The sequence below is a fragment of the Crocuta crocuta genome, unplaced genomic scaffold (genome assembly GCF_008692635.1).
Source record: "Crocuta crocuta isolate KB4526 unplaced genomic scaffold, BGI_CrCroc_1.0 scaffold317, whole genome shotgun sequence".
In the NCBI taxonomy this organism is placed as follows: domain Eukaryota; kingdom Metazoa; phylum Chordata; class Mammalia; order Carnivora; family Hyaenidae; genus Crocuta; species Crocuta crocuta.
The window spans coordinates 6679586-6691803 of NW_027530984.1; the positions used below are offsets into that span (position 1 = coordinate 6679586).

The 12218-nt window shown below is 39.4% G+C and overlaps 1 protein-coding gene across 1 annotated transcript in view; it reads left to right on the plus strand.

The window, feature by feature from the left end:
• The first annotated feature begins 1526 nt into the window (after nucleotides 1-1526).
• Nucleotides 1527-12218, plus strand: part of KCNC2 (potassium voltage-gated channel subfamily C member 2) — a 190197-nt gene continuing 179505 nt past the window's right edge. Inside the window, 3 exon segments of the mRNA XM_077770235.1 lie at nucleotides 1527-1595; nucleotides 2523-2662; nucleotides 2665-2993. Coding sequence (XP_077626361.1) covers nucleotides 2542-2662; nucleotides 2665-2993 — 450 coding nt within the window. The 5' untranslated portion in view covers nucleotides 1527-1595; nucleotides 2523-2541.

Genomic DNA, 12218 nt, shown 5'->3' on the forward strand with positions numbered 1-12218 from the left:
CCATATAGCTGTTCGTTGAGTTATTATTACACTTCTACTGTCATCCTGTTAGTAAATTTCTTACATATGTATACATGACATATTTTCTTGCATTAGATTAGACATCGATAACCTTCCAGACACCTTTTAATTCTTTGTTTAATCATCTATTGTCAAAATGGATAGGTGTTTTCTTAAGGAACTATTTATATTTAACTGCCTATCTTGCAGTTCTGTATATTTTGAAAACTTTTTTATTAGTAATTCATAATTCTTGTACTTTCCAAATCACAGTGTCAATATCAGTATCTGGTTTTTGAGAGACTTCATCCTACATACAACCTGGTATTTTACCTACTCCATGGACTTCAATCCTTTTAAGCTATACCTGTGGAATAGTCTCTCTCTCTCTCTCTCTGTCAATATACACGCAGACTCACACTCTGTTTGGTAGTATGAACTGATATGTTTTGAATTGTATCCCGGCAGTGTCCCCTTCAAAAAGAAAGGAAGGAAAGAAGAAGGAAGGAAGGGAGGAAGGGAGGGAAGAGGAGAGGGATGAAGGAAGGAGGAAAGAAAGAAAGAAAGAAAGAAAGAAAGAAAGAAAGAAAGAAAGAAAGAAAGAAAGAAAGAAAGAAAGAAAGAAAGAGAGAGAGAAAGAAAGAAAGAAAGGTAGATAGATGCGGGAGTCCCAGCCTCCAGTACTTGAGAACGTGACCTTATTTTGGAGATAGGGTCTTTAATGATGAAGCCATTAAGATGGGCCTTATTCCGCTATAACAAGTGTTCTTATATAAAAGGGATATTTGAACAGACACAGACTTGTATAAAAGGGAGAATGATGTGAAGAGACACAACGGTAAGATGGCCATCTGCAAACCTAAAAGAGAGGCCTGGAATAGGTCCAATCCTCGCCGCCCTCAGAAGGAGACCGCACCTTAATGTCTACCTTCTACCTGCAGAGCTTTGAGGTAATATATTTCTACTGTTCCAACAGTCCAGTTTGTGGTATGGCAGCCCTAGCAAACTACACGAGGCCCAATAAAATTTGAGAGAGGAACTGAGCAATTAGATAATTCCTTTGGTACTCGGATATCTGTAGCTCCCTCCGTAGCCTCTGATAAAGAAACCTGAATTTTCACTTGCTAGAGCATTATGTTCCTGGAACAAACTTTTTAAACTTGTTTTGTTTTATATAACCATGATGTGGTGACTGGAGACCTACATTTGACTGGAAAGAGCAAGCCAGAGCCATGTGGAAGACGCGAGAAACAAGACTCCCTTGTCACCTGTAAGTAGACCTCTCTCTCCTAGCTGTCATTAAGGAAAAAAAAATGGAATTGGTCTTAGAGATGCTCTGTCACTTGTTGGGAGGGGTGGGGCAGTGGGAAGAGAAAGGGTGCGGAGCGTGGGGTGTAAATAAGGCAGGCAGAAGCTCCAGAGAGGGTGGGGACAGAGCTTCACGGAAGAAAAATATATGAACCTGGTTGGTACAAGAGAGCTTCNTCGTTGGAGAAGGGCTGCTCGGCTGGGTGTCAGGACTCAGCCCGGCTGCGCGGAGACGCTCGTCCACTCGGAAGCCAGAGCAGAACCACTTTTCTGTGGGTCTCGTTAAGGTATCTGGGGGCGGGAGGGGAGGGGGGCGATCGGCCGGGAAGGGCATGCTGACCCTGCGGGCGGGCAGGAACGCGGAGGTGNTTTGTTTTCCTTGGGAAGGGGGGTGGGGTGGGACTCGTTGGTCAGTCGTACTCTCAAAAATGGATCCTAGTTAGTGCTTTCCTTTCCCAAGTAATAATATCAACAACAACAACAACAATGTGAAAAGGAAATTGGATCAGGAAATTAGTCACAGGTCTCCTTGGTGAAAGGCAACAGCAGGGAGATTTTTATGCTTTGACTTCTGCCTTCAGGGTGTTTTTTTTTTTTTTTTTTTTTTCCNCGGTGGGGGAGAGTGGAGGTGACCCGAGAACCAGGCGCGCGAAGGGCACTCCCTGAGTGCCGGGACGCTGCGAGCCGTCCAGAGGACCGGGGGTAGGCGCGTAATGGGGGCCCCCCGCCCCGTCCGGGGCTCTCACCCAACACAGCCAAGTTGTTTCCGCAGGGAAAACTCCTAGTCCAAGAGAGCCGCCTCCAGGTCCGGGGTAGGGGCGGAGAGAGGGTCTACGAGAATTGAAGAGAGGGGCCAGGGCAGGGGCAGAGAATGGGGGCCAGGGAGGAGGGGGGAAGGTTTAGGAGGGCTCTGGACCGAGAAGAGCGGTGGGGGTTGTTTGTGGGAGGGGACGCAGAGGAGGGAGGCGAAGGGTGGGAAGATGAGGTGGGAGAGATCGGAGGAAGGAGAGAAAGGTGGGAGGCCGGGAAGAAGGTGTCCTGGAAGGTCAGGGAAGCTGGCGCGACCTCCCGAGTTTTCTGGAAGCCTGGGGAAGGTGTGTTGCCGGAGGCGGGGTCGGGGCTGGGCACGCGTTTCCTCCTGGGAGGGTCGTTCCCCCCTCGCCGCTCTCCAGCCCCGCATCCTGGGACTCGTGCTCNTGTTCCCCTCCCCCCAGTCATGTCTGAGCCACAGAGATGGGCAAGATCGAGAACAACGAGAGGGTGATCCTCAATGTCGGGGGCACCCGGCACGAGACCTACCGCAGCACCCTCAAGACCCTGCCCGGGACGCGCCTGGCCCTCCTCGCCGCCTCGGAGCCCCCGGGCGACTGCCTGACGNCGACGTGTGCGGGCCGCTCTTCGAGGAGGAGCTGGCCTTCTGGGGCATCGACGAGACGGACGTAGAGCCCTGCTGCTGGATGACCTACCGGCAGCATCGCGACGCCGAGGAGGCGCTCGACATCTTCGAGACCCCCGACCTCATCGGCGGCGACCCGGGCGACGACGAGGACCTGGCGGCCAAGAGGCTGGGCATCGAGGACGCCGCGGGCCTGGGGGGCCCCGACGGCAAGTCCGGCCGCTGGAGGAGGCTGCAGCCCCGCATGTGGGCCCTTTTCGAGGACCCCTACTCGTCCAGAGCCGCCAGGGTAAGGCCAGAACCGCCCCCTCCCCCCGCTCCTCCAGCTCCTTTCCCAACGCTTCTCTCCTCCACTGGGGGCCTCTGGGGTGCGGGAGGGGCTGGGAGGGAGAGGGAACGGGGCTCCCTAAGGGTGAGGTTAGAAGCCCGTCCGATGCAAGGTAAATTCAGGGACCCCGGCCGCCCTCCTCCCGCCCTCTCCGTCCTTCACCCTCTCAGCTCCAAGTGAGACTTCCTTTAGCAGACGGGAACGGAAGGGCAAAGGTCGACCTCTCTGTGCCAGTCTCTGGAACCTTGTCCTGAAACTGGTATCGAGCTTCATCTGCATTCTTGTTTTTTTTTCTCCCCTGACTCTTTTGTCCCAACTTTCCCTCCAGTTTGGATGTTTCTTCAGGCCTTCTGGGCATCACGATTTGACATTCTCAGTGAGTCCTGACACTCCACAGCTGACTCATTCAGAGCAGTGGCTCCAAGTAGGGATCTAATCGAAAGACAGAGAAGGGAAAATGGAATACACCTGTCTGGCTGGGTGGGGAGAGGGTGTGCCAGGGGGCCGTTTTGTGAACAGCCCCTCCTGAGTGCTGTTTGGGCCTGTCTCCTTCCAAGGGGGAAGAATGATGAATTGCTTGTCCCTGTGAGTTGACCAGAGAGCCCACCTGCACATTGAAATTGGGAGCCTGGTCCTTTCCCCCTTGGGCTGTATCTCTGTTTTCTTACAGGTTGGCTATGAATTGGTCACTTTGGTGATGCTAGTGTAATCAGATTGTCTAAATCTGGACAGTTTAGATCGTTGCAAACTTTATTTTACTCTTCAGATTGTGAGTCCATCCTCCATTTTTTTTTTCCTTTTCAGTTTCTAGCTTGAATGACAGTTTAAATTTAGTCCTTGACACTCCCAATTAATTTTGCAGACTCCCATGGAGGGACTATAAAAGTAACCAATACACTGTTTCTCCAGTGTAAAGGGAATAAAATAAATATAAATAACCAAAAAATTATACAGTATGTGAATGGTTTTTAATTATACATGAGCATGGAGGGCTGTATTTAGTAAAATCTTCGCAACTGTGCGTGTCTGGTTTGCTTCTGACACTGGGAAAAAATACCCCCAAGGCAGCTTCACTTGGGCTCCATCCTCATTATTGTCTTCTGTATGTCAGAAGTCTCTGCATCTGAGATAATGCGCAACTGTCTATCTAATAACTTGCCAGAAGATATGCTTCTGATACCACTGTAGAAGTCTGAGGATATGTTTTGTTTTCAGTTTGAAATAGAATATGAATGAGACAATTTTAAGCATTGCTCTTCTTTTGAATCTGGCATTTAAATGCTTACATAAATTTTAGTATGTCCACATTATCATATTTGAATATGGAATTAATAACTTCAACTCTGAAATCTTCCTGTTCAGACCATCCTATAAGTTCAGCAAGAGTTGGATTTCAAAACAAGAACAAAAACAAGTGCATATTTACTTAAATTAAGTCAAAGACTCCATGACCATTACATCTCTGTGGGTTTTTTTTGTTCTGTTCTGTTTTGTTTTTTTGTTTTTTTATTCCAGCTGAGTGCCCCAGTGCTCTTTCCGCTTGGTGGCTAAAAAGATCATCTGAATTTGTTTTCAGCCTCCATCATGTGATTTTTTTTTCCCCCAGATTGTGTGCTATAAGAAAGACAGAATGTTTTATTATCTTTCCCTATGATAATATAATAGATTTTATTGTGGGCTAGATTGTGTAGCAAAAACTTTAAGATGGTATTTCATTTGTCTTATTGCTATGGAAATTGATTTTATTGATTATTGGTCAAAGCTTGAAAACAGTTTAAAAAAAACTTCCTAAGATTTCATTGTAACAGTAGTAAGGGTTTGACATGTATCCATTTTTGGTGAGGAAAGAACACAGATATATTAGAGATTAACACAAGGTCAAAGAACCATCAGAATCAGAATCAGCTGATAATCACAGATCTGGAAAATTTCCTTGAGGTCACTTCATGAAAACCCTGTATTTTATAGATGAGGAAAATGAAGACTGCAGATGCTAAGTGATGGCCAAGGTCATACAGCAAGTTAATAGCAGATCCAAAATTATGCTGGAGGTCTCCTGACATCCTTCCCAGGCCCTTTTTACCACAACCACTGATTATAAGTGACTGGCTTATGAAATCTCTGGAGAACGTGTTGCTCTTGAGATTTAATGCAGGATAAGACACTAGAATTCTAACTTTGAAAGGTCATCTATGACCTTTGGTAGAGGTCTTTGGTGGAGTTTTTACCCTGGACCACCCAACATTAGTGTGAAAATATGGGAGTTGAATGAACTTCTTGAACCTGTTTGAACTTCTCATGTTTATTGACCATTTGACATGAAATGTTTTGCTTTCTTTCAGATTGGCTAACATTGGTGGGGCTTGTCTTCAGGGAAATCCCTTTTCAAGTTATTGGGGGTTGCCTGAAAAAAAACATACTCAAAAGTCACCATTTTACTAAAATGTGATATAATATTTAAAAAAAAAACCTTTAAAAATTTTTTTTATTTATTTTTGAGAGAGAAATAGATACAGTGTGAGCAGAGGAGGGTCAGAGAGAGAGGGAGTCACAGAATCCGAAGACAGCCTCCAGGCTCTGAGCTAGCTGTCAGCACAGAGCCTGATGCGGGCCTCGAACCCATGAACCATGAGATCATGACCTGAGCTGAAGTCGGATGCTTAACTGACTTGTGCCACCCAGGCGCCCCGTGATTTAATATTTTTATATGAACGCTTTTAGTTCAGATGATGGCCTGACTTAATGTTATCTGACTAGTTTGATAAATAGAATTACATTGGGAGGTCACAGGATGAAATTAATATTTTGCATGGACATGATTCTAGGAGACATAAGTCGATTATCAAGCGGTTTGCTTCAGCTGTGGTCTTACTGCCACAAATCTCATTCTTAATAGAAGTTAAGTATTTGACTTTTATAAACTCTCTTTACTTTTTTTACATTAGTTCATCTTTTATTGATATGCTTGAGATGAACAATTTTAACTGCCTGAATTCCTATTTCAATTTGTTATACTTGTCACCATCATCTTTATCTTTTCCCAATATTGAGGAGATGGGCTCAATTGTATAATAGATATGTTTTATTTCTAACTTTTATGATCTAAAGTGCCAGAATGAAACCACAGTGATAGGAACTGGATAATTAGTTGAATTTTGTAACATTGTATTCTTGCCTTTTGTTTTGGCTGGCATTTCTCCCTCCTCTATTGCTATAAATTTATGATGTAAATACATATTCAAAAGGTCAAAATTTTTCAGGTTCACTTGGTAAAAAAAAGTTTATATTTTATACATAAATGAGTTTGTAAGAATAGTATTCCAAAATAGAAATTTACAAAAAATCAAATATAAGTTGTCATGGAAACCTGTTCTGAAAAAAATGAGATCAGGAAAGAAAAAGAGATTATTCTGTTGATGCCAATGGAGCAGTATTTACAAATAGCAAAAATCAAGGATGCATAGATGTATTTGTGAAAATGTTATGCTTTGTATATTCCCAATTGAATATATAAGTTTAAGAGAAATGAAGGGTGTATGTGCTTTCTTCTGAAAACATTGTATCATGGTAAGTGGACAGGTGCCAGGCCGAAATTCTTTGGTCGAACTTGTAGAGTTTTTAGAAGTTAGAAAAAAATAAGGTCAACATACCAAAATCAAAATATTTTAAATAATTTGTTTCCAGCATTAAAGAGCTGAAAGCAGTTATAAGTTTCTCCTCTCTCTTTATTTTGCTAATTTTGAGGAGAGAGAGTAAAGGCATTTGAATGAGGTTCTACTTTATGGCATGGCTCTTCCTTGGTGACTGGTTGATCATTGGTTAGCTGATAGGGCATTTTGTTTTGCTTTTACCTTTAAAGTGCATAGAAAGAATAACTGCCATGGAACCACATTTAAGATGTTGGCTTTTTGGTCTTTGGGTCTAGATCATTTCATATATGTTCTCCAGCTTTTATCTAATATATCATCCTGAATCATACAGGGGCTATGATAGTGAATCCATCATTTTTTAGATTTTGAAAACGCTCACTTAATTAGCATTTTAAATTGGTTTAGTTTCACAGAATTATTAAAATATACTCCTTGAAACTATTAAAATTTAAATGTCAATATATAGAATTGGATTCAGAATTGTACATACTGAATTTACTTTTTATGGATTATTTTTTCCTCTTTCTCAAATCATAAATAAAATAGGAAAGAAGCGATCTAAATAACTGTTTCCTAGCTTTAAGTGTAACACTTAAGTTAAAAAATTATAATAAGGTATGGACTATTTGAGTCTCATATTAAGATACTTAAAGAAACAAGTATTAATTTTTCTCTTGTAAGTATTGCTGAAGTTTAAAGTATTATTGGCCAAATATAGCTTGTTTATAAAAAATTATTGTCAATTATTATAATTTTTAGAATATTTAGTTAGTTAGTGAATATTGGTTATGCAGTCACTCAACTATGTCAGCTACTGGGAATACATGGAGAAGATACAGTTTTTTGCCTTCAGTAAGCTCACCACTCTATTTATAATAAAACATTTCCTAAAAACATTATCTATTAAATTAAGAAGTGCAAAAAAAATTCCAGAGTTATTACAGATGAGTTTTCCTCAAAAAAAAGAAGGAAATATTGCCTGACACATTCAGGAAGATATTTTATTTAGAAATGATGGTATTGAGTATTGTTAGTCTTTATTTTATTATGAAAGTGTTATCTTGGTTTTTCTGTTTATAAACTGATTTATTGGCTCTGTCTTTGCAATATTTTTGGACAATGTGATGAAGGCTGTACTTATAGAAAACAACCAAATTATTTAGGGTGTGGCCAAGTGTCTTCATCCTTTCCATTTTAATTAAAAGCCATGGCCCACTATATGATAATACTAATCCAAACTTAAGACCCCTGAAAAAAGTCTGCTGTAATAGTCTGGTGTTTTTGCATTTGCTCATATAAACATCCAAGTGTCTTTTGACTCTTTCCAGATGACTAATTGTGCAGCTCACAAATTAATTAACTTTATGGTTATATTCTGAGTATTGGATAGGTTCAGAGAGTACCTAATTCAATACATCATTAAAACAATCAAGTAAGTTCTTCCTTCCTGAAATTATTATTGCACTATATGCTTAACCTGGATATAAATTTAAAAAAAAAAGAATCAAATAAATTCAACAGAAAATTGTATTTTCAGTTGTATATTTGATCACAAACTAGGTGATTTAATTCATTGCTGAGTGTTACGCGTCCCAAAGGTGAATGTAGTTGGACGGATTAGGTATGACTTTATTCTGTGATATTTTGCTAAGAGCTCATTTGTAGACTTGAGTTGACAAAACTAATGCAAGTCAAGGAAATTCTTCTCTGTTGAGAACCTTATTTTCAAAGCAGGTGAGAACAAGGAATATGTAGCCTTATATAGAAATATGCAGGTCAACCTTTCCCATTTGATGATGTATATCATTATCATTTATTTTTACTACTACAAAAAATGCAGTTTCAGGTCTCATATTTTTTGAACTTCTGAGTCATATCCTTTTATTATGGCAACCTTTAAAAATATGTCTCAATGAAATAGTAAAGGGCATGAAAGGACTGATAAAAGACAAGCAGTGATCTCCAGAAGGAAATACGTAGTGGCAACATAGCCTAAACAATAACCATCAATATATTATCAAACTTAATCCATTTCTTTTTGAAGTATAAAGGACTCATTTTCAGTATGAAGGACATAATTTCAGGCTTTTTTTCAAAAAGCAGTTTCTCTCATATAAATGTATATGAATAGATAACACCGCTTTTATTTTCTTATAGGTTGAAGGGTGATGATTAATTTTAATGTCAAAGAGTCAATATTTTCACAGAAAGTGACTAAAGTGTGGGTGCTTAGGAGGAGGAGAGTGCAGGAGTAGAGAATATATGGAAGCAGCATTGGAAAACTGCCTGGGTGGGATATATGAGACCCACGCACTAACCAGCTAGATTTCACAACCAGCTGTGTGACCTTGGAGAATTTACTTCATCTTCTTGAGTCTTGATTTCCTTTGACTTATTCTGGATGACACATTGGACTAGCTATATCCAGACTTCTTTCCAGCTTTTAGATTTTGAGGTTTGGAGGAAAAATAAGATACTGATTGCTAAAAACCCCTGCGAGTGGGGCGGGGGAGGAACAAAATGTCTGCCCTCATTGTGACTGTACTCTAAGGACCATTACACTAATGAGGTAAACCAGTATTGATTTTTTGTTTGTTTGTTTTTTCACATTTATAACTTTCTGCCCTTTTTTTCCCCTACAGCTGTTGGGTAGCTGCTGCTCTGGTTACCATAGAAACAGGTTAGCTCCTAGCTTCCTGTTTCCATTGAAAACAGCTTTCCCTCAACCACATATTGATCTCAGGAAATCATTTTGCTGTGGCTCTGTCATGAAGCCCATAAAGATGATTGGCTCCGTCATTTCCTAAATCTAAGATTCAGTGCAGGTGTATATCCATCCACCACAAGGATAACTGATTAGATAATCTGTTTTATTTCCATTTGAAAAGTGTCTTGTCAAAGACGCCATCCTTTTCCCTTTCCTATATCTTATACAGGAGGAAAAGTCCTACTCACTTGAGGATTTACACACATGCCTAACACATTTAAGTGTTTACAAAATAATGTCAAATTATTTAGTTCTATCTCTTTCATAACTCATTTTATCAGAATAGACATAGAGAATAGTATGCTGTCTAGCACACTTCAAATAAATTTAAATTTTAATGTACTTCCTAATGAAGAATAATTTAAAGGTAAATATATATGTATTATATAGTGTTCACTATTTCTCTTTTGGGAAAATAGTTTTTCTGTTTCAAGATATACATGTTTACATAAAAAGAGGAGACATTCATTGTCGTTAACATAGATACATACTCAGGGAATAGGTTTATACAATTTTTATATGGTTAAGCAGTGAAAGAGTTTTGTAGAAATGTGGCTTAAAGTTTTGATTTGAGAATATTAGTGAGTGTGTGTGTGTGTGTGTGTGCACGCGCGTGTGTGTATGTATTATACATATATATCCAAAATACATGCTCTTTGAATGAGGTTGATTACAGACTTCTGGTATTCGTGAGACAGAATTGGAAGGACACTGGTAATCATCTGGCATAACTGCCTCAATTCATGGAAGAGGCAGCTACCTTGTTCATAGCTATGGCTAGCTTGCGACAGTAGCAAGGCTAGAATTTAGACCTGCTGCCTTATGTTTCTCTTCCCATTCAATCTCACTTGCTTCATCTGGACTGTGTTTAACATTAGAAGTGCAATCTATAGCTCTTAGGGAGCAGCAAGCATGTTAGGAATAGTATGGGTAGGGTCTGCCCTCTTCCCTATTCTGTTGCTCAGAAGAAGTTGATACTGTCTTAGGTATTCACTTTATTTCCAGACCCTCCTCCAGATGCAGCCTTTCATTGCTGCCTTCTCTCCCAATTCTACATCTTACTGCTCTGCTACCTCCTATTATTTCCCTTTATCTCTTTGTGCATGTGTGCCTTTTATGGTTTTCTACTCTTGCTTGATTGATTGTCTTTGGAATTTGTCAGTGCAAACCTAGTTCACCGTATCAGTAATGATTAATATATTTTATAAAGCATTGTCTTCTCACATGTAGCTAACCAGATTATGGTGGTTTACACAAGATAACTGGTGACTTAGTGGAGTGAAAGATTTGGAGCTCTTGTTAAGATCTGCAAATGAGATTGGATGTTGTTGTGAGGCCAGTAAATACAGGGCAGAAAAGCTTTTCCTTTAGCCTTTCTTCAGTGGATAGTTTGTCAAAGGTGGTGTTTACCAGATGGTGATGAAATGTAGAACAGCATTCAAATTTTGGGGGTGTTTGAGAGAATGAATTTTACATGAACCAAAACAGAAGAACTTGGGCCAAAATGTTGCTGGTAGTATTGGGAAAAAGATATTCTAAATAATTTCTGCAGTCAGTTGACTGGCCTTCTCCTTTGAAAGTTCATAATAACTAAGGACATCTTTGTAATCTGATATTTCCTTAGTGTTCCATGATTAAGAAAATTCTTTGCAGACACCTCAGTAATGTCTTCTTTGCTTTCTGAAGACCCTGGTGATTTGCTATCAGCTCTTAGAGTTTTGCTATTCTTTATGTATCTTACAACATTGCTGACATCTCTGAAAATTGAAGCAAAGGTCAATATAGCCTTTCTTGGCTGGTGTTTTGTGATTTCGTCTCAGCAATGGAAGGTATTTTTTTCCTTTGAGATGTCTCTACGGAGAGTTCCAGAGATGAAAATATGCCACTTTTTGGGCTTACTTTACACCAATACTTTGTCCAGAATTTTTAAGTTGTTCACTAAATGATAAAATATAAATACATTTTTAAATAAAATAGTGATTTAAGTAATTTTGTCAATATATCCAAGTGATATTGTTAATTCTAAATTTAAGACAACATGTTTAAGCAAAAACTGTTTGGACCAATATGAAGTTACTTTTGTGAATAATTTGTTAGATTGGGTTCAATGAAAACAGCAGAAATTGTTAAGAATTTATGTAAAATTTGTATCTGCATTTGCAACTTATACAATACAATAGAAATTCAAATATAGGGTTGCTTAATTTGATATTTTTATGTTTATTGATTTAGGGTAAAATGCTATTTGCTAAAAGTGAATATTGTGTAATAATTGTATTGAAAACAATAGCGAAGTAATCATAGCAAGAATTAACTTCCTTACTATTTTCATGTATTAATGTGGTTAAAATTAATTAAATTTATATTTGGGAAAACAGAACAGTACAATTATTATAGTTTGATTTATCATTTGAATTGTCCTGCTTCTCTCTTGAGGTAAGCGATGAGAAGGCCATTGTGAACGTTTCTAAAATACCTTTAATGAAATCTGTCTTTCATATAAATTGAGTAGGAAGTGGACAGAATAGAGCCTTAGCTGGCCTTTTTTTGGGCAAAGAGAATGTAAAGTGCAATAGTTTAAGCTATTAGAACTTTATGATCAGGCCTGAGTGAACGTATCACAGTCATATAAAAGTTGAAGGATTATTATATCTGTATCATGATTGATAAATATTTGTGAGCTTATGCTTAATTTCCCAGTTCATAATGGTGTTGATAGTGCTTTGATATTTAGAGTACAATGCCAGGGGTATAAAATTCAAGAAAGTT